Below are 20,998 nucleotides of genomic sequence, written 5' to 3' on the forward strand. Positions count from 1 at the left end.
TCATTAGATTCATTACATGTTGAAACTTGAAATTCAAAAATATATAGTTTGATGCTAAATTGCTGATATGCAAACAAGAAACTGAACTGTAAACAAAAATTAGAATCTATCTAGCATCTAGTATGATGGTAATACTATGTTGTAAATTTTTTTTTAAGGTGGAGACACGAGGGGGACTCCAATTTTTTCGTTTTGGAGACGCAGAGACTTTCGGAGACTCCGTCATGAAGTCTCCCACCCTTTTCAAATTCTCTGGAGGCCTCAGAAGTCTTGGAGACGCATCTCGGGAGGGGGGGGGGGGGGGGGGGGGTGTGTCTCCCGGTAACACTAGTTATAATTGCCCAAAATGGAAAAATTTAGCATGGAATCGATTCCTATTCCATATAGTGTCTATTACCAAACCCACGTGACTGAAGAGTAATTAATTAATTAACAAAGTTGATACTACGAGTATGGATTGCAGACCAATATACTTATGCCAAATTTTACATCGGTCAAATCAATTCATACAATAGTATCCAAGAATCCAAATAATCGATTCATGATTGATTAAGAACCAATTTTTAGATGCAACTTATTAATAGACAAACTCGATGCATTTCAGATTGAAATCACAACAGACTGAAACATTCATAACTGATTCTCGATAACAATCAAAACCTGAACCTTCGCAAAATCTGAAACTGGAAGTATTTGTTGACCATCATTGTCATTCCATAAACCGATCGCATTGAAGAAAATAGAAACACAAAAGAACTGAACATCAAATTGTAACTCTACTGCTTCTAAATTTCAAAGTATTAGAAATTATAAATGGTCTTGGCTATTGATAACCAGAGGACCCATAAAGATTTTCAAATTTCACTCCATCCTCTGTTCTATCTGATTTCTCCCTATCGATCATGCCCTTCATAATTAATTTGGACAGTTACAAATGACTGTTCATAACTTCATATTCCTGTCAGTTGCATGACTCTTTGGTAAAACAAGATTCCATTTCCATCTAGCACAACTTTATAAATTGTTCAAGTTTATGATTTTAAATGCATATGGGTTTAAAGTTTAAACAGACTTACATGTTAATGAAATAACTTTATCACATAATGAATAACCTTTTGGGCTCATTGGCTTCCTCTAGCTTTTAAACTTCCTGTAGCTGAGGTGCTTCTTTGAACATTGGGTTCACTGAAAAGTATGTGTCTGGTTTCTGTAGCCAGGTTCTTGTTGATGTACTACAAGTCCCATCAAAATTTGGGGATTGTAATCTTTCCTAAGGGTGTTGAATGTCTTTTCTTTCTTCATTCTTCATCCTCCTATGCCCACCTTTTGTTTTCATCTCATAGAATTCTATGAAGATTATATCATTAGAAACAAGAATGCTGAAGGTGTTGTATCCATCATGAAGCCTATTCATCTCATTTACTTGGTCAGGTTGCTCCTCTTGTATACCTTCTTTTCTGCAAGAATTTGGCCCTTAAGGACCTGGTGTTAACTAAAGCTCTCTCCCCTTTGGCATAAGTATTTTTCCCATCAGAAATTCTTCCTTCAGCCCTTTTATGTGTGCAGGTTTGTAAAGCCTCCATTGCTAGTAAAAATCTCTTAGTAATTGGACCAATTCCTTCACAGTTTCAGACATGCTATTATGGAACTCCTTGGCCCTTTTAAAGAATGCTTTGACATTGTCATTTTCCTTGTCTCCCATGGCAGTTCCCCCCTTCTTCTCATGCAACTGGTAATGTTGCTATCTTTCAATCATAATTTCTCTCTGGCTGGCAGGATTTGGACTCTAATACAACTAAAACAACTCTAGGGATTATTATTTGTCTTCACTAGAATTTAGATCAGTATTACAAAGAGAACAACAAACACCAATCAATCAGCCTGAAGAAGATTTATGCGGATCGGATTTGCACATTGTTGGGTCCCTCACTCTTTGACGGACATGTATTAGTATTGAAGCATTCAGCTTCCCATGCTACTTGATCCTTGTGAAAAACTCACATCATCCTCTTAGTTGAAACTTCCATTTGTCCCTTATTAGATAATATGTAGGACTATCTTCTTCTCGTTGTGTTGAAAGAACTCCATGGCTCAATAACTTTGCTCATACTAACAATCAAGTTCAACCATTGGACTCTGAGAACCACTTCCACACCCATGCTGATTACATAAAATTTGTTCTCTCATTTTATGCACATCCACCTTCTTAGTGCATGGAAGAATTATTCCACTTGCAACTTTTAAATCGAACCAATCAATATACCCCCATCTTCAATCCCAACCTTTTCACGACATCTTCATAATTGTAATTATAAATACCCACTGCCAATAGGTTAGCTTTTTTGCCTTAAAGACTCCTCTAAGACAGAAGGCATACTTTTGTGGTGCTCCTAATAGTGTTGCAAGTGTACCTCCTAATTTACCTCACCCTTGGTGTATACATCCCACTTTTTTACCTCTTTTCCAAGTTCGTAAGCTTTGCTCATAATTATCAATTAAGTACAGCCATTGGACTCCTAGAACCACTTCCACATCAATACTGAATACATAAAATTCGTTCTCTCATTTTATACACCCCTGTTGTCAACTTTATCTGGGAAACCTTCATGGTCCATGGAAAATAATTCCACTAGCAACTTTTATCATATAGCTCAAAATATTTTACCTAATCAAATGATAAAAATGTATTTTTTTTGAATAAAAATTGTTAAATAAATAGCACCTCTACTGAACTAACTAGCCCCACTATCATTAAGGATAGTCACCTCTTTTCTTTTCAAGACTCCTTTAAGACGTAAGGCATTATATTGTGGTACTCCTAATAGTGTTGCAAGTGTACCTTCTAAATGACCTTCCCCTTGGGGTACATGCCCCATGTCTTCCACTTCGTTTCCAGGTTAATTCTCATCATGTTTTGTATCTTCGTATGAAACTCTTAAGAAATACAGATCAGAGATAGAGTATTGATAATAATTCTGATATAAATCCAACTCTTTACTATATTGCACAGTTCTGTAACTGTACTGATTTATACATATTAATATTCAGAAGACTGCAATTATGTATTTATGACATCACTGTAAGTATTAATATTAATGTGGAATGTATATTATCTTAGATGTCGCTAAAGGTACTGATATGACTGTGTGATTGATATGTTCCCTTCAGTGATATTATTACCACATATATATATATTGTGAATGGTCATACCTACATAGGGGCATGACTCTACGCGGCTTATGCCACGTAGGGTCATGACTTATCATAAAATAAGTTTAGTTAGAGCCCGATCACAATTAATAACAAGGCCCAATCAATTGGTGCTTAAAACAAATACACCACGGGGAATATGATGTGAAATGGTCTGTCATGAACAGATAGTGATTAAGTAAATCATATTATATTTTGATCAGTCAGTGTATATATATATATATATAGTTTATATGCAAGCATACATATATATATTTATTATACATTCACTAATTATGATTTAGTGTATGTTTCAATCCGACTGAAGCTACATCATTAACATTCCCTCTTAGCTAGGGAGGATTGAATCATCACAATTATCTCATAATGCTGTCTTGAGAATGACATGATTTGGATGTCATCATAGATGACATCATTCAATTTGTTTCCCATATATTTTCTTGGTATGTGCATTGGCATCAAGTCCATGATGCCTACCAGGAAAATATTTTCTCTATGCCATATCCTGGAATAGAATAGGTGTTATCTGATCTCTGGGACATCAACTGAATGTAATCCATCAGATTAAAAATAGGCTATCATGATCTCCGGGACAGCAACTGAATGCAGTCCACATGAATAGTAATTTGGTTGTCATGATTTCTGGGACAGCCACTTAATATAGTCCATCACAACAAGTGTGTTATCATGATATCCGGGACAGCAACTTAATGTAGTCCATCATGATAATAGGTCAAGCCATTGTTAAGATCACCACCTTACAAAAACAACCTCAACAAAAATGAAAGATCGTTACCTTTCATGACATTTTACACATACATAGAATGATTCGCATGATATTAAAATATAATTATATATTGAATTCAAACATAACTAATACTCCATCTCACAAAATACAATTACATTTTGATCATACCAAGTTTTCTTTTGAATTGCTCCACTTTAAGATTTGAGAGAGGTTTGGCGAGTATGTTAGCAATTTGCTCATTAGTGTTCATGTATTCCAACTTTATGACACTGGATTAACTTATATTTTTATGCAACTTTGATTGTTGCAGTGTATAAATGTAGGTTTCAAGGATTTTCCAAATAGTCCAGCTAGTAACTTTCTCAACCGAACTGCTTCTCGAGCTCCTATAGATGCTGCAATATATTTGGCTTTTGTAGAACTCTGGGCAACTGAGAATTGCTTCCTATTGAACCAAGATATCATTGCAGACCCTAGGCTGAAACATCCTATGGTACTTTTACAATCAACAGAATTGTCGGCCCAATCTAAATCTGAATACCCTTGAAGTTGTATTTCAACATTGTCATACTTAAGACTGAACCCAATGTTTCCATGTAGATATCTCAAATTGTGTTTAGTTGCCATAAGATGAATTTTATTGGGTTCACAGATGAATTGACTCAATGCATTTGTTGCATTACAAATGTCAGCACGAGTATTCAACAAATACACAAGTGAACCAATTATCTGTCTATAGCGTGTACGATTTGTGGATTCAGACTTGGATGCATCACTTCTAAGCTTGTGAAGATTTGTCTTCATTGCTGTAGATATGGGTTTACAGTCCAAATTTGTTTAAGATGTCAATAGTATATTTGCCCTTGATTTAGGAAAATATAATTCTCTTTTTGCCATACTTCTAGTCCCGGAGAATAGTATAAGAGACCTAGGTCTTTCATATCAAATTCAGATGCAAGGTGCTGTTTACATTTTGTAATGAGATGATCTTCCCCTGTTATTAGTAAATCATCAACATAGAGAACAAGTATTAACATGTCACCATTTGATACGTTGAAGTATATATTTGAGTCTGCTTCAGTTTTGTATTATCCTAGTTTGGCAAGGTAACTATCTATCATTTCATACCATGCCCTAGAGGCTTGTTTAAGGCCATAGAGAGCTTTCTTCAATTTGCACACATGAGAGTTCTTGTCATGGATGACAAAGTCTTTTGGTTACTCTAGATATACTTATTCATCAATAACACCATTTAAGAATGCAATCTTCACTTCCATTTGATGTATCTTCCACCCTTTGGAAGTAGCAATGACAATTATTGTTCTTACGGAGGTATATCGGGCAATAGGGGAGAATGTTTCTTCATAGTCAATTCCAACCTTTTGAAAGAACCCTCTTGCAATGAATCCAACCTTGTGCTTTTCAATACTTTCATTTGGTGCACGTTAATTTTGAATAGCCCTTTAGAGGAGACAACCGATTTTTTCTTAGGTTTAGGTATAATGTCGTAGACATCATTTTTCAAGATAGATTAGTATTCCTCAATCGTAGCATCTTTCTAGGGTTGGCATGTTAAGGCTTCTTCAACATTTGATGGTTCAGACTTGATGAGTTCACTTATAAGTGCAACATAGCATGAGTGACTTCTTGTTTTCTCTCTTTGTCTAAATACTTTTTTAGGAGCTACATTATTTTCTTCGATCATCTTTCTTGCCCATAGTGTCTTTTTCAGTTAGACGAAATTTCAACATTTTAAGGATTTGTTTGTATGGGTTCGTGATCTTCTAAACAAGTCTCTCTCTGAAGCTCAACTGTATGGTTTTCATCTAATTTTGTGCTTGGCTCATCATTTGGTTCTTTAATATTTTTTAGAAATCTTATATGCAACATCTTAAAAATTAACATCTCTGCTGATTTCAATTGTTCTTTGTTGTGGAATATACTTTGCAGGCTTTAGAGGATTGACTATAACCAACAAATATTCCTTTATTTCCTGAAGGTTCTAGTTTGGACCTCTTTTCTTTGGGAACATGAATATATATATGGAAACCAAAAATTCATAAGTGACTTAAGTTTGGTTTGTTTCTTGTGAAGCCTTCTTCAGGTGCTATATCCTCTATAATTGAATGAGGGCATTTGTTTTGAATGTACATTGTCGTGTTTGAGGCTTCAACCTAGAATGCTATGTGAAGGTTTTGATTGTGCATCATGGTTTAGCGGTTTAATAATGGTCTTGTTTTTCCTTTCTGCTACCCTATTCTACTGCAGATTATAAGGTATTGTATACTCCCTCTTAATCCCTACAGAAGTGTAGAATTATGTAAAACTTTCAGAAAAGTATTCTTGCCCATTGTCTAATCTTAGAGTCTTAATTTTATTTCCAGTTTGATTTTCAACTAATGGTTTAAGCTCTTTATATTTCAATAATACATCATTTGATTCTTTAAGCTTTAGAAAATAAATCCATTTTTCTTTGGAATAGTCATTGACAAAAATTATGTAATACAAGAATCCCCCTAGTGAGGGTACTACCATTGGACCACACAAATTGGTGTGAATAAGTTCAAGTACAGCTTTTTAATATATGTTCACTACATGGAAAAGATCCTTTAGAGTTCTATCCTAAAGCACATCCCTTGCAAGTTCCAACATGTTTAGATATTAATTTAGGCAAAGCTTGTCACAATCTTCTCTATAGAGAGTAGTGCACGAAAATGGAGGTGTCCTAACCTTCTATGCCAAATTTCACTAGATTTGGAAATTTCATGATTTAATGCTTGGTTTTGAGTATTACAAAGTTTATATAAACTTCCATCTCTAAATCCTATAGTAAATGCATTATTAATGTTAGGATTCTTAGGCCAAGATAGAACTTTATCTTCTAGAAAAGTGACTTGGTACCCTTGGTCTTCTAGGGCAGAAATGGAGACCAAATTCCTCTAAATGCCTGACACAAATAATACACCTGTTAGTTGTAAGGTAACTCCAGTTTTCAATTGTATTGAATAGGTCCCAATTCCTTTCATTGGATAGGTGGAGTTATCCCCTATTGTGACTACTTTAGTTGAGTGTCCTTCAAAGGTTTCAAACTACTCTTTGAATCCAATTATATGTCTAGATGCACCACTATCGTTATCCAGGTATTCTTGGTCGTGTTTAGCTCACTTGACAAGGCTAAGAAGAATACTGAATTTTCAGCTTCATTTTCAGCAATAGAGGCATGAGTTTTGTTTCTCTCCGGCAATACATGTGAGCGTGTTCGAATTTATCGCATTTGTAGCATTTTATTTTAGACATATCTCTCCTCTTGATGGTTTGTTTAGGATTACTTTTCCCTCTTTTTTGTTTGAAATTTTTCTTCCTTTTATTGTTTGTGTTTGTATGTAGGGCTTGTATTTCTCCCTCTTTATTTCGACTGATTCCTCTCGAAATGAATCTTGATTCTACCTGAGTGTAGTCATTCTTGAGTTGATCAAATTTAGGGATTTCAAGACATGCACCGATCCCTTGAATAAAGGATTCCCAAGAAATTGGTAATCTATTTAGGGCCATCAAGGACAATTCCTTTTCGTCTACATGATTTCCAATAGTTCATAGTTGATAGTTAATCTTTTAGTTCTATAATGCACGTAGAATATGACATAATTGTTTCCTCTTTATTCATCTTAATATGAAGGAGTTGATATTTCAAGGTGAGAACCCTGCTAGCATTATTAATTTCATACGTGTTTGAAGGAGTCACACATTTGATATGTAGTTTCCATTTTTGATATAGCTGGAAGTATATGATCCTTCACTGCATCTATAATGATTTTCATGGCTTTGTTGTTATGCTTTTTCCATATGGTTTTATTGGATTCATTGTTTGGCATGGTTTTGTTCTCTTCCACATAGGATTCAATTTTGAGTTCTTGAAGAATGATCATTATTCTAATTCTCCATGATATGAAGTTTGACTCACCTTCTAGTCTATCTACAGAAAAAATGTTAATGACTGAAATGATAATTAAAAAAGTATACTAACAAATAATGATTGAAAATAAAATTACTAGGAAGATACAATGATAGACAAACATCTCAACCGTTGCACGTGCGATAGGTTTATAATGGAGGTGAAGGCAGTGTGCAAAGACTATCCTGAGGATAGTGAGCCAATAGGAAAGGAATGTTCCAAATTGTTGGGACAAGCGTGTGTTGCTAAAACATTTGGCCGGGTTTCATGAGAGAGCTCGTCAGGCATATGGAGAGGCTAAGATGGATGACGTTAGGTGTTGGTTTGTGCGATGAGGACAATGAGGAGATCGCCTTCGTATTTGCTTCACAAAACCACAATTTCGCTAAGGGTAACTGCAAAAATGAATGGTGGTTGGATGCCTAGACCGATATGAGTGGCAACTAGAGATAAGAAGAATCATATAATTATTCATGTTAGGTAGTAGTTCAAACTTCAGATACTTACTCCTACTCCAGCGGATTTGTGGAGCGGAAAGCAAAAGGGTAATGACAAATATTGTCTTGGGGTTTAGGGTTAAGATGACTATGCTTTCCAGGGACTGGACGTGTTTTGGAAAGCAATGCAATGTAGTGTGTATTGATGGAAAAGGATGTCACCCTTTATTCTCACTAGCCAAGTCTTACAAGGGGAATAACTACAAAACTCCTCATTGGAGGGGGGAAATCCAACTTGACAGCAAGGGTAGAATGGAGTTGGGTGGGTGAAACCAGATAACAACATACTGCAGAAATATTAATAAAATGACAAGATAAAATCAAAATTTCTATTATAGAAACCTACACAAATTGTGTAATACAAACCTTAAGATAAAAAGAATTAGATTTTAAATCTGCAAATAACATATTAGATTTCTAAGAACTGCAAGAAATGTGATAAATAATTTGCAACCAAGATTCTTGTGAGCATAAAGCTCTAACCTTGTGTTTTGACAACATTGGTTAGGTTTTTTCTTAAAAGCAAGGAAACTATCTAGCAGCAAGCCTTCTAGAGATGGTTAGTACAAAAGATTTAAAGCAAAATAACTGCAAACTCTCTAGCGATAAATCTTCCAAAGAGGGTTAGAAATGAAAAAACAAAATAGATCAAGCAACTTGCAACACAAATGAGTTAATGAAATTAGTTCCAAGCCTCTTCGTAAAATTTGTTTCCAAAACAAGGTGAGCTCCTCAAATTGGCAACCTCCATCAACTTTCACTCAAACAAGGATTAGTAAGCAAGCTCTAATACCATGAAAGGAAAAATGAAAGAGCAAGGAAATATCAAAATCCAAGAGAGTTAGATAATGAAGAAAAATACTACCTTGAGAATAGCATAAACTTGGAGAAATCACCCGAAGAGCCTACAAGGAGACAAGAGACTGAAAGGGCAAAAGCAAAGAAAAATCCCTACTGAATTGTTATGAATGAGGCAAAGCCTAAGAGTGAGAGAGAGGGAGCAAGTAGCTCATTTACAATAGCATCAATAATGTGTTTGAAAAATGAGATATGAGCATCTCTTGAATAGGGATGAAGAGAGGAGTTACAAAAGTAACCCACAAATCTATGAATGCCACAATTCATAATGAGTGTGTGGAAAGTGTCAACATCCTCTTAAAGAGGATAAACTAATTTTCTCAGTAAAGGAATTACAAAAATGTATCATATCCTCACACTTGTACAAAAAGGACTACAATATGACTACAAAAAGGAAAACAAGTTGTAGGGATTTTTGGAATCTCCCTTATTTAATACAACCAAGGAATGAATATTTTTCTAACAATACAAAACATAAAATATTAATAAGTTTTAATTAATTAAAAGTGCCACATTAAGCTGGACCTAATCATCAAAATATAAATATAAATAATTTAATTAATTAGCCCTTATCAAGGCCAACTTTCCAAAATATTTTGATGATCACATAATCAATAATTGATAGCACCCCTAGGTTTAGCTTAAGTGAATAAAGTAGTAAGGCACCTAATTAAATGATTAATTAGGTGACATCTTGGTTCCTAATTACTCTTAATACAAATGTGTAAAATATATATATATTTTTTTACCTGATATTGGACCACTAAGCATCGTCAAAAATCCTTTCTCTCATCTTGTATCCTTCTATTAGCTTTGATTGAGTCCATTTCTTCCGCTCTTCACAAACCACCATATATTTTAGAGCATCTTGCACCTTCAACATTTTTTGTAGCAAAATAAAATAGCTAGCATATCTAGTCTCAATGGGTTTGAGGAATTTACAAGTGATATTTGATGGTTATATACAAACTTTTATGTCTTTTGCTTTGACCATCATTATATTCACCTACTCTATTCATCCAATGTTTTTGGAAGTATTGTCTAAAGCATGTACACAACATGGATTTTAAAAAAATGTGTTTGTTAGCAATCTTAACCATTGGACTAGCTAACTTACAAATATGAACTCGATGTGTCACAACTTGCACGACATTATAAGAATAGATCTAAGAATTTGACACACCTTGCTTGGTGGATCCTCTGTGTAAACTCCTCGAAGGTATTTTGATCTCCTTCCTTTGATTTGGCTTGGTGAACTTTCTTTGTTCACTTCCTCCTTGTGAACTTTCTTTGTTTGCTTCCTCCTCGTGCTTGCGAATCAGTCTGTTGTTACTCTCTTGTTCATAACCGTTTCGGTCTCCCTTCATAGATCTCTGCTCAACACAATTACTACAACAATGACGACGACATCATCAAAATGAAGTCTGAGTGAACTTAAATCACTCTCACTGTTCATAGATAGAAACCCTAAAATTATCTCAAACTATGAATTTGAAATTTAAATTGCATAATGAGCATGGTCACAAGATACCCATGACTACCTATCCATAGGTGTATATACATAAAGGCATGCCTATCTATCTGCAAGTCTACTTGTAGGCCTAAGTCCTTAAGCGCTTCTGTCGCATCCACTGCTTCTCTCTATGTGCATTTCATGTCCCTTTTAGACCTCTAGTTTCGTCACATCGATGGTGACTAGGGCGCGAGCATCAAACTTCCTTGTCTGTCTCCTTTCCTTTGTCGAGACCAGTACGCTAGTCTATAGGTGGTTGCACTTGCAACGCTTCAATCTTCTTATTGGCAGTTGCCAATCAATGACAATAGTCAACTCTTCATCACTTGATGCTTTGAGTACTTTGTTCACCATTTTGCTTGGTTAATCATGCCAATGTAGTTTAGGCCAACATATTGTGGACAACTATACATCCCTTTGGGGTGTAAAATAGTCAAAACGTACAACACATACTCCACATTCTGCATAAAGGGCTCAATAAACAAATTTAAGTTAATAGATAGGGTAGAAATGCCATAGCTAATGTGCACCATCTGTACTTCTCCATGCTCACAAGGTTCGACTTTCATCAATGAATTTATAATGTTCATTGTAAGTGAGAACCTTCTTGACTAAGATATTATTTTCTTCCACCATGTCTTAATTATATTGCACATAAATTTTCTCTATCCTTGCGAGCAACATAGGATTCATTGATAAATTGATTGCATTTTGACTATCACAATCAATCCTCACAGCATCATATATTAGGCCAACATATTAACATAATCTTTATAGCCACACATCTCTTTACAAGTGTGACTATTTGCCATGTCTTTAGCTTCAGTAGTCTAAAGAGAAACAGTAACTTGCCCGATTCATCTAACTCGCAACTCTGCCAAATAGGTTAAACACAACCACTAGTGGGTATTCTATGCCATTGTCTCCAGCCTGGTTCACAACCACAAAACCTTTAATCTCCAATGTTTTTGCCAAATCAAGTTTTCCCATAATACTATGGAGTGCCACAAAGACAGTTGAGGACTTCCTTTAGTGTAGTCTAGTGCTCATTTCCTACTACTTGAGCAATATTTGGTCTTGTGTAGACCATTGCATATATATTTCTTCCAGCATCACTAGAATATGTAATATGACTCGTGTCTATCTCATCATGTATTTAGATACTGTTCCACAAACAATTTCATACCCATAGGAATAGGAACACTCATTGACTTATAATTGTGCATCTTGAATTGTTGCTATATAAAGTTAGTATATTTGTTTTTTATTCTACCAATGTTTCCTATTAATACCCAAAACAAACTTAGAAGCCTCTGGATACTTCATTTCAAAGTGTAGCGCAAGTCCAAAAATGAGCCTGCTAGTGCTTTTGAAATTGTTTTTGATGCTTGTGTCTTCTGTTTTTTCTTGGTTTATAATTTTTAAGAGATGCAACTTGAATTGTGTTAACCATATCCAATACATTTCCTAAAATTCAGGTAGTATGGGGTCCATATGCATGTTTTATTGAATTTGGATATGCGCTCAATATAGTAGACATGTTTTGGCGAGAAGTGGGTAGGGTATCAAGTGACAGAGAAAATTGAACATGCTTTTAATGATCTCTTGATATTAATGTGTCAAGTAATTTGACTTATTCAGATTCCAATTTACACTTTCAGCTGTGCTATTGACTTTTTCCATATTATAGCAGAACATGTGTGAGCAAAATATCTGGATTGTCTACGTCAGGATTTTGTTGAAGAAAGTTTTTGTTGCAAGCTTATGCATTCATTGTCATCTTGTCTGGGAGTGTGCAGGGTATCTAGAGGAAGAAGATGTCAAGACCTGTGGCGTTAGTGTTTATATTATTGATACTGATAATGACATCTCAATTTGAATGGAAACAAGAGCTTGTGAATGAATCAGAGCCAATTACAGCACTTACTAAACATCAACAGATTTTAAATAAGCAGGAACTTATCAAGGAGCAGGTAAATTTACTCGAGTTCAAAATCATCTTCCTTTTATTTCAGGTTAGATAATTCTTTAGATAATACATTTATGCACTATTTGTAAGCTAATATTCAGATCATATTTCAGTTATGGAAACTTACTGGTTTTATGATTGTGTGCTAATCATTGTACTTCCCATCCTTTCTCAATCACATGCATGCTCAGTTGCTCTCCAGAGGAAGAAAATTAAGCCATATTTTTCCTCATCAGGGCTGAAAGCTTGAATTCCCCATAATGGCTTTCTTTTGTTAATGGTGGGTGTGCATTGTTGCATATTACTTTGAAATTTGCATGTGTGCTGAGGGCATAAATTCCGATATTCTGTGTCCATTGTAACTGGAGTCTCCTTTGACTGGGACATGGGACAGGCACTTTCCAGATCGCCTTGTTAGTGATGGAGTACTTTTGAATGGGATCTTTTCATAGTCCACATGATGTTCCTAAATGATCCCCCCCAGATCTAGAAGCTAATTTGGGAGCCATTCTTCAATGCAATAGTTATGCATATTTAAGTGTAGATTGAGAATTTCAGGTTGGAGTGTGAGCTTTGAGGCTGCTGTGTACTCTCCAATGTCCCGATTCTGCTAAATCATGTCCATACTTGAACTACACTTGGAAGATCATCTGCCAGGTTAACGTTAAGGGACAAGGATTTCAAGGCAGCAGCTTTGTTGGAGAGCAACAATCTTTCCTGAAAGATCTCTTTTTCCATCGCAGTTGAAAAGATAACCATGAAGTAACCCTTCACCATCATCCACATGTCTACCACTATAGTTGTTTCCTCTAATCAATTACCCAAGCTTAGAGTCTCTTGGGCCCTGGGTAGAATATTATCTCTTGGAGAAAACAGATTTTGTTTTCTATTTTGTCAAATAGGAAATGGAATCCAGGAGGGTCATCTGTTTTAAGGTACCATCAATTTTTCTTTTGAGTAGGGAAACATGGTTTATGAATGATCTTTTGGTCATGGAAGCGAGGGAATTGAAGAAGTCTGTGAGAAGAGGGATTTATCTTCTCTTTGAATGCTGCATTGCAAAAGTTGGGAATGTGAGAAATTGGGCCAGTCAATGTATCCTCAGAGCGGATAGGCAGACTGCTTCAGTCACCAAAAAGTCAGAATCTTTGTAGAGATTTGAGAGCTGCAGCAAGGGAAGTGGTTGCTGTATATTAGCAGATCACAGGGGAAGGAGTTTGGTTATAGCAGGAGACCACAGCAGGATGGAAAAATCCGGCTTAGATTCTTAGATCATAACTGAGCTGCAAAGAGAATGTTACAATCTAGAGTTGCCGTTGCACCAAAAGATTGACCTGTCAATGCCTGATACAACCACTAGACTTATAGAACACAGAAAACAGTTAAGCCATGTCACGAATCTCGAAGGGGAACGTTGGCAGCTAGTCCAACAATCCCCCCCTCAGTGTTACCTGAAAAGATTCAAACCTTTGACGAAGCTTTGATATCACTTGTTACAATCTAGAGTTGCCATTGCACCAAAAGATCGGCCTATCAATGCCTAATACAACCACTACACTTATAGAACACAGAAGGCGGTTAAGCCATGTCACGAATCTTGAAGGGGAACGTTGGCGGTTAGTCCAACAGAGAAATGGTAAGGTTTTCTCATGAAAGTGTGAGACCCAGGGTTTCTAAGGGTTTCATGGATATAGTATCGTTGCCTAGAGTGTTATTCATATTGCCTAAAAGTTGTTCTGTTCAAGACTGTACCCAAATGATTGCTATAATGAGCCCTACTGGCTCACTCCTGACTGCGCTATAGAAGTAATACTCTTTTCCTTTCTTTTTGAAAGTTTGTGATTTTTGTATTTATTTGGATTAAATGATTTTCAGATTTTGAGAAGAAATAAAAACAATACATAGAAATAAATGGCAATCCACACTCTTATTTATAATTTTGCAAATATATACAATGAATTACAGTTGTATGAAATGCACATTTATTAAATATCTGAAATGCAAGGAACCTGTATGCACGCTGGGTCTCAGTAAGAGAAGGCATCGATCAAGATTAAACCCCAATATTGACATGGACCTCTAGGAATGTAGTCGCAGACCTGCAAAGGTGTAATGCTGGCCAAACTTGTACTAGCGATTTCTCAAAAACAGATCATAGCCATGGAAATCTGAACATTGCTCCTCTAAGTATAAATGCATCCCCTGATGCTTGACGCCAATCACTTGTATTGCCCCAAGCTATTTCTACCTTTGAATTACCAAAAACACTAGTCGTTTGAACCTCTTTTGAGTAGAATTGATCTTCAGCACACACTATCGACTTCCAATGACAGATTTGAATATTTTTAATGCTCAAAATTTCAAACACTAGTACCAAACCGATTCAGTAATGGAATAACCAGATCTGACACGATTCACCTTTAACAAGAATGGCTCAAAGTGCAAACAAAGACATGGCATCCAGCCAATAAATTTCTTCAAAACCCTCAAGACCAAATTCTCCACAAAATGCAAACAAAAGATATCCAAGAATGATTTTATTTGCAAAAGCTATTGCTTTTATAATAATAAAACAAATTTTTCTTATCACTCCAACTGTTACCTTCATGAAGATCCTTTGCACTTAAATGCCCTTTGCTTATTACTTGGGCACATATTTGAATAATATAATTTAATAACTTCTTTTGGCTCCAAAAATGACATTTTCATCAATATTGTTTCCTATGTCCAAGATTTAAAACTTTTCAACCCAGTTCCAACAAGCTATGATGCTAAGGTGGCCAATATACAATACCGACAAAAATAACAACCTTATCTTATTTAATTAAATAATAATCATACCATCATGCAGAAATTACTGAAGAAGCATCAAAATCAAAACCTATGAGCACATGAGTGACCCTAATGAAGAAAGACAATGAATGAACCGAACAAGCCTCACTAAAATTACTCCCTCTCGAAGATTCTTGGAGCCCAAATCAGAAGGTGAAAAACAAATTGAGAGCATCATTCAACTCCTCTTGTTGGTTTTGGAGGATCTCTGCAAATGTACTAAGCACTTTCTGGTATGGTCTGCGTGTTCCAAATGGCAGCAACCTCTAATTTAAATGAGCAAAGGCTATGAAGAGACACGTCCCTCAATGGGCCATGTCTATTTAATTATTAGATATTAACAAATACCAATATCTTATCTAACTACACACACACACACAGATATATCACACACATAAAAATCTCATACATATATATATCACATATATATAACTTCAGTTTAGTCTCATGAGTTTATCCAATCGAAGCTATCAAACATTAATGTCACTAACTCATCTGAGCTCATCAGAACCATCCGTTGACATACTATAATTAGTAAGTCCCACCAAATGGAGCCATAACCCTCAATAAGGTTCTCTAATCGCCTATATTAGCTTGCAAGGACCTAGTAATAGGCTTAATCCATTCACTATCATGGTTATGCTAAAAAGGTGACATAATAGTCCTCCCTCCCCAAGATTGTTTTTCGTCAAGCAATCAAAGGAATCAAAGAAACTCAATGATCCACCTAGATCCTAAAGATAAATATGTATAATGTCCCTGACGTTACCTACAAACTCTTGTGATGATAACACTATCCAAAAAGCTATCCAGAACATACTATCACCATACCAGCAGTAGTGACTCACCCAATCTATAGTCTCAATCCTATCTCCACCTAGATCCCAGTAGAGACGAAAATCACATCAATCCATAACGAGGAAAAGGATATCTAATAACATCTGCTAGATCAAAACTCCCTATAATGCAAATATCCATCCTCTGCAAAACCATCATGGACATGCTGACTCTACAAGTAGCCTCCTGCTAACTTGCAACAACTAACCCATCAACTGCATATGGCACAATCCCATCCCATAAAAGATGGTATGAATTTGGAGCCAACCCACACCTGCGTAAAACCAATTCCTCTACTTGTGGGTCAAAAGAGAAATAACGAGCACTCCTCATTGTGTCGTTGCGATAAAATGCCGCAATCTTTGTCAGAGGCTCATCATCCTCAAACCGAGAACCAAGAGATGATTCCAATCTCTTTCTTTGAACAACTGGTTGGATAGGATCCCAAGTAACTCTTTCAACAAACCTAAGCACAAAATCCGTATGGCGAAACATTGTAGTCAAAGTCTAAAATTGATTTCACCAAAACATGAATACCATTAGAACCCTGGATGAAAGTACCCTCCAACGCTCTAAATGCTCCATCTTGTAATTCTAGATTCTTAATCAAATACCTCATAAATGACTCTATGTAGTAGAAATCATATGAAGAAGCATCAACTGGCTCCCCTGCAACCCATAGCTTATCCCCTTGAAACTATGGCACTACTACCTATCTATTGCTATCAGCTATATGGGTTGAAGTAGTAGATTTTCTTCTAGTAGAAGGAAACAAATTCCCATGAGAGCTCATCTTGAAATCAAATGATGCCTTGCCCCAATCCTGTGAAGAAGAGGGAGTATTGTCAGGAATTGGCACACAACTCTCTAAAGAATCCACTATTGTCACATCAAGACTCTCAGTATGCCGTTCCGTATCATGTGTTAGGTTACTAACTACTGGGGGACCTAGTATAATGGGAAACTCTCTGCAGTCTTCCACTGATGCACTAATTTCATCTATAGCTACTGCACTCATTTCAAGGATGGATGTAATTGTATCCTCATCACATCCATCATCCCTATTCATGGAAGTCAACACACCACCAACTATGACTATATGTAGTTGAACTAAATCTGGGGTTGGCGTAAATTCCAACTCCATTACTGCCTCTTTCAACTGAGTTGTGACTCCCAGATAGCCAACTAGGTGGTCTCCAACACCCTAGAAGCCATCTTATGCTCATGGGTGAGCTCAAGCACCTCATCTTTCCCTAACAATGCCTCATAACAAGTGCTACTCAACTCAAGAAGGTAATTCTTATTAGGCCCAGCTACCAATTGTAAATATTATGCTTCAAGATCCTGACAACCTCTCAAAGTAAATGAATCTTTGCTAGGGAAATGCAACTACCACCATGCTCATCTGACATAGGAGAATATTAACCAAATACAACTAACATTTGTTAAATAGCATCATAATGCTCAAGAGGTGAATAAAATATCACTATTGCTCATCTTCAGCTATTTGGTCATATGATGTCTCTGCATACCGTGGCTCCTATGTAAGCTCTCTGACTCACTAATTGCATTGTGATAGGAAAATGTTTCTCACTGCATGATCACTAATATCATGTGTGCTAGTGACTTGGCATATGTCCATCAACGTGGTACTACTACTAGATACCTCTACAAACATTTCATCTAAAGTGAAGCTGCTGCTATGTCCAACTCCTTGCAAATCTTTGCTTCCTCCTCAAATGTAATTCCCCATAAAAAATGATCCTAGGACCTATCATCATCCCATGATTACTCCAAGTCATCACTTGATGTCTGACATGATAATTGAGACTCGCTGCAACATGAAACATCCTCACATCAAAGGTGTCCATTACACTAGTAACCACATCATCTAATTGAGACTCCTCTACTATCTCATGTTGTTGTAGACATGACTTAATGTCAACATGTAAATCAACATCACTATGGCATGGATCTACATCGTGTAACTCCTCAACACTCAAATTGCGAGTGTTATCACCAAGTGACTCCATGCCCTTGCCTTCTACACATGAGAAGACTATTGTCCCCAACACTATGATTGCTGCCATAAAAATTAGAACTATCAGTGCGCATATCCTCTTCGCAGTCTTCAAAAACAACAGTCTCATCAGGAAATCTAGACTAGCAGTGGTATCAAGTTATCAACTGTATCTTTTGCACTTACGCAACATCATCAACATGCTCACATAAGGGACCGTTGTCTTGAAATCAGACCCTGTATTACCCATATTCCCACCACTACTGATGTAAGATTGTCGTCAAAGGGAGTTAGCAAGTCCTCAACATTTTCCACATCATCAACTTTGGAATCCTTAAACTGCGGGAACTCAATGATGTTGTCATCTAATGAAACAGGCACATCTGCATGTCCTTGTGTAGAATCCGCAACATCATAACTGCAGATAGGACTAGTGGCTGCCTCACTTAGCACTGGATCATGTTCACCATGATCACTAGCTGTTGAAAACTCATTGTGAAGACTCCTGGATGTCATCTTTGTGAAAATCTCTTGTTTCTCTTCCTACATTCTTTGTGAAGAGGACTTATTGAAAAAGGAAACCTTAAACTTAGCTGCCTTGTTAACTGTCATTGGATCTAAAAGTCTTGCATTTAGCCTTTTCTGTGTTTGCCTCAATTTCTTCATTTCATTTACTAGGGCACTTGTTTGTTTCTTGAAACGTGACACTCTTCTCAATTGGCTCCCATATTTATTGGATTTTTTGAATATGTCCATGATTAAAATTACCTTGTGAGAGTGCTGATCACTCACAAAACAAGTGTGGGAACTCAAAATTTTCAACCCCGCAAGATGGCAAGAAACTGCTTTGATACCAATGTAATGAGCCCTACTGGTTCACTTCTGACTATGTTGTAGAATTAATACTATTTTCCATTCTTTTTGAAAGTTTGTGTTTTTTTGTATTTTTTTGGATTATATGTGTTTCAGCTTAGTTACCGATTCAAGTTCCACTCAAAATATAGGGTTGAAGAATTGGTTTTCCGGTATGACAAAATTTTGGAAAGGCTTTTGGGTTCGTTCATACAAAAACATGTAAAAATTATATATATACATATTTATGAAGCCTAGAAGCATAGAGTATCATAAAATCATATGATTTAATCATTTAAACGACAAAAACACCATAGGCATAAACTTTAAACATTTTAGTTGTAATCATAGCATCATGAATCAAGATTATACCATCATATATTTCAATTTTCAAGTTCAACATCAAAGATTCAAAACATTAAAATTAAATCATGATCCATGAATCATAGCAGCAAGTTCAAGTATCATTGTTTCAAGTTCAAGTTTCAACTAATCATAATGTATAAAATTTTAGTATTCATCATCATCATCATCATCATCTTCTTCTTCTTCTCCTCCTCCTCCTCCTCGTAGTCCTTCCACATTAGTTGACTTAGCAATAGCGCTAAGGCTAATAGGATCAGCACCATAAAAAATAGTATGGGCACTAAAATCTTCGAAGTCTTCAATTGTAAGCCAAGAAGTAGGAACATCCAAGTCCGCCAACTATGTTCGTCATATACATTGACAAACTTGAAGAATGGTTAGACATGCAAAATGGTGAAGGTATCCAATTAGGTGAGTTTATGATATGGCTGCTCCTATATACGGACGATCTCATTTTGGTTACGAAATTTGCATATGGTTTGCAAGAACATTTACTATCGCTCGAGCGCTTTTGCAATATGGTTGGTATGCAAGTTAATATCAATAAAACTAAAGTTATGATCTTTTCAAAAAGCAAAAAACGTCAACATAAATTCTATTTTGAGAGCAGCGTTCTCAAGGAGGTAGCGTAATATAAATACCCTAGGACTGACTACAACAAAAATCCAAGCTGGGATGGTTGTAGAAAGAAAAGGGTTTTGAGAGGTTGGAAGGCACTTTATGCTTTGCAAAATAGGTGTTGTGATGTTGAGGCTTGGGATTGGAAAACCAATCAAACTCTGTTCGGGCTTCTTGTGCTACTAGTGGTTCTTTATGGCTGTGAAATATGGGCCAACAACATTTCAGACTTACAATGGAGACAAATTGAGATAATACAAAAGCGCTAGATTACCAACAAGTTTAAAATCAAATGCATGGTCCCCTATGATATCATGCTTTGTGAAGTGGGAGCGATATCTATTGAGGCTCATGCTGTGGCCCACCTCATTAGCTATCTTAAAAAAATTGAAAAGATGGAGGCAACTAGATGGCCTAAAATGATCTTTTGAGGATACTTTGTTTAAACGTAAAAGGACTTGGATGCAGCAAAACATCAAGTAGATGAGCAAATGGGATATGCAATTCAACATGTGTCCCGCCAACAATAAAGAAATAAAAGCTTTTGTTATGAGGAAATTTCATAAGAGAAATTGGGGAAAGGGTCTTGGTAGAAAAAAGGCTTACTACATCAGCGAGTTCAACCCCACATATGATTGTCGTCAAAAGGAGTATATAGAGGCCATAATACTGTGGAGAGCTAAGACACTCATTGCACAACTAAGGACCAACTCCCATCAACATCGA

The 20,998-nt window shown here is 36.2% G+C and overlaps 2 protein-coding genes across 12 annotated transcripts in view; one reads left to right on the forward strand and one right to left on the reverse strand.

The window, feature by feature from the left end:
• LOC149540656 (uncharacterized) overlaps positions 1–20,998 on the forward strand; it is a 51,361-nt gene that overhangs the window by 19,832 nt on the left and 10,531 nt on the right. For all 11 annotated transcript variants that reach the window (XM_089801746.1, XM_089801743.1, XM_089801740.1 and 8 more), the window contains one exon: positions 12,578–12,751. In XM_089801746.1, the coding sequence (XP_089657872.1) occupies positions 12,596–12,751 (156 nt within the window). In that variant the 5' untranslated portion in view covers positions 12,578–12,595. The remainder of the gene's footprint in view (positions 1–12,577; positions 12,752–20,998) is intronic.
• On the reverse strand, positions 4,238–4,762 carry LOC149540657 (secreted RxLR effector protein 161-like). The gene has a single exon (XM_089802725.1). The coding sequence runs from the start codon at positions 4,760–4,762 to the stop codon at positions 4,238–4,240; it is 525 nt and encodes a 174-aa protein (XP_089658851.1).

Source organism: Cupressus sempervirens, chromosome 9 (assembly GCF_028749045.1).
Source record: "Cupressus sempervirens isolate cs-2001-9-10 chromosome 9, ASM2874904v1, whole genome shotgun sequence".
Classification (NCBI taxonomy): domain Eukaryota; kingdom Viridiplantae; phylum Streptophyta; class Pinopsida; order Cupressales; family Cupressaceae; genus Cupressus; species Cupressus sempervirens.

What these genes read in the sequence shown, in the direction of transcription:
- LOC149540657 (XM_089802725.1), bottom strand. Translation starts at nt 4,762, where the DNA reads ATGAAGACAAATCTTCACAAGCTTAGAAGTGATGCATCCAAGTCTGAA.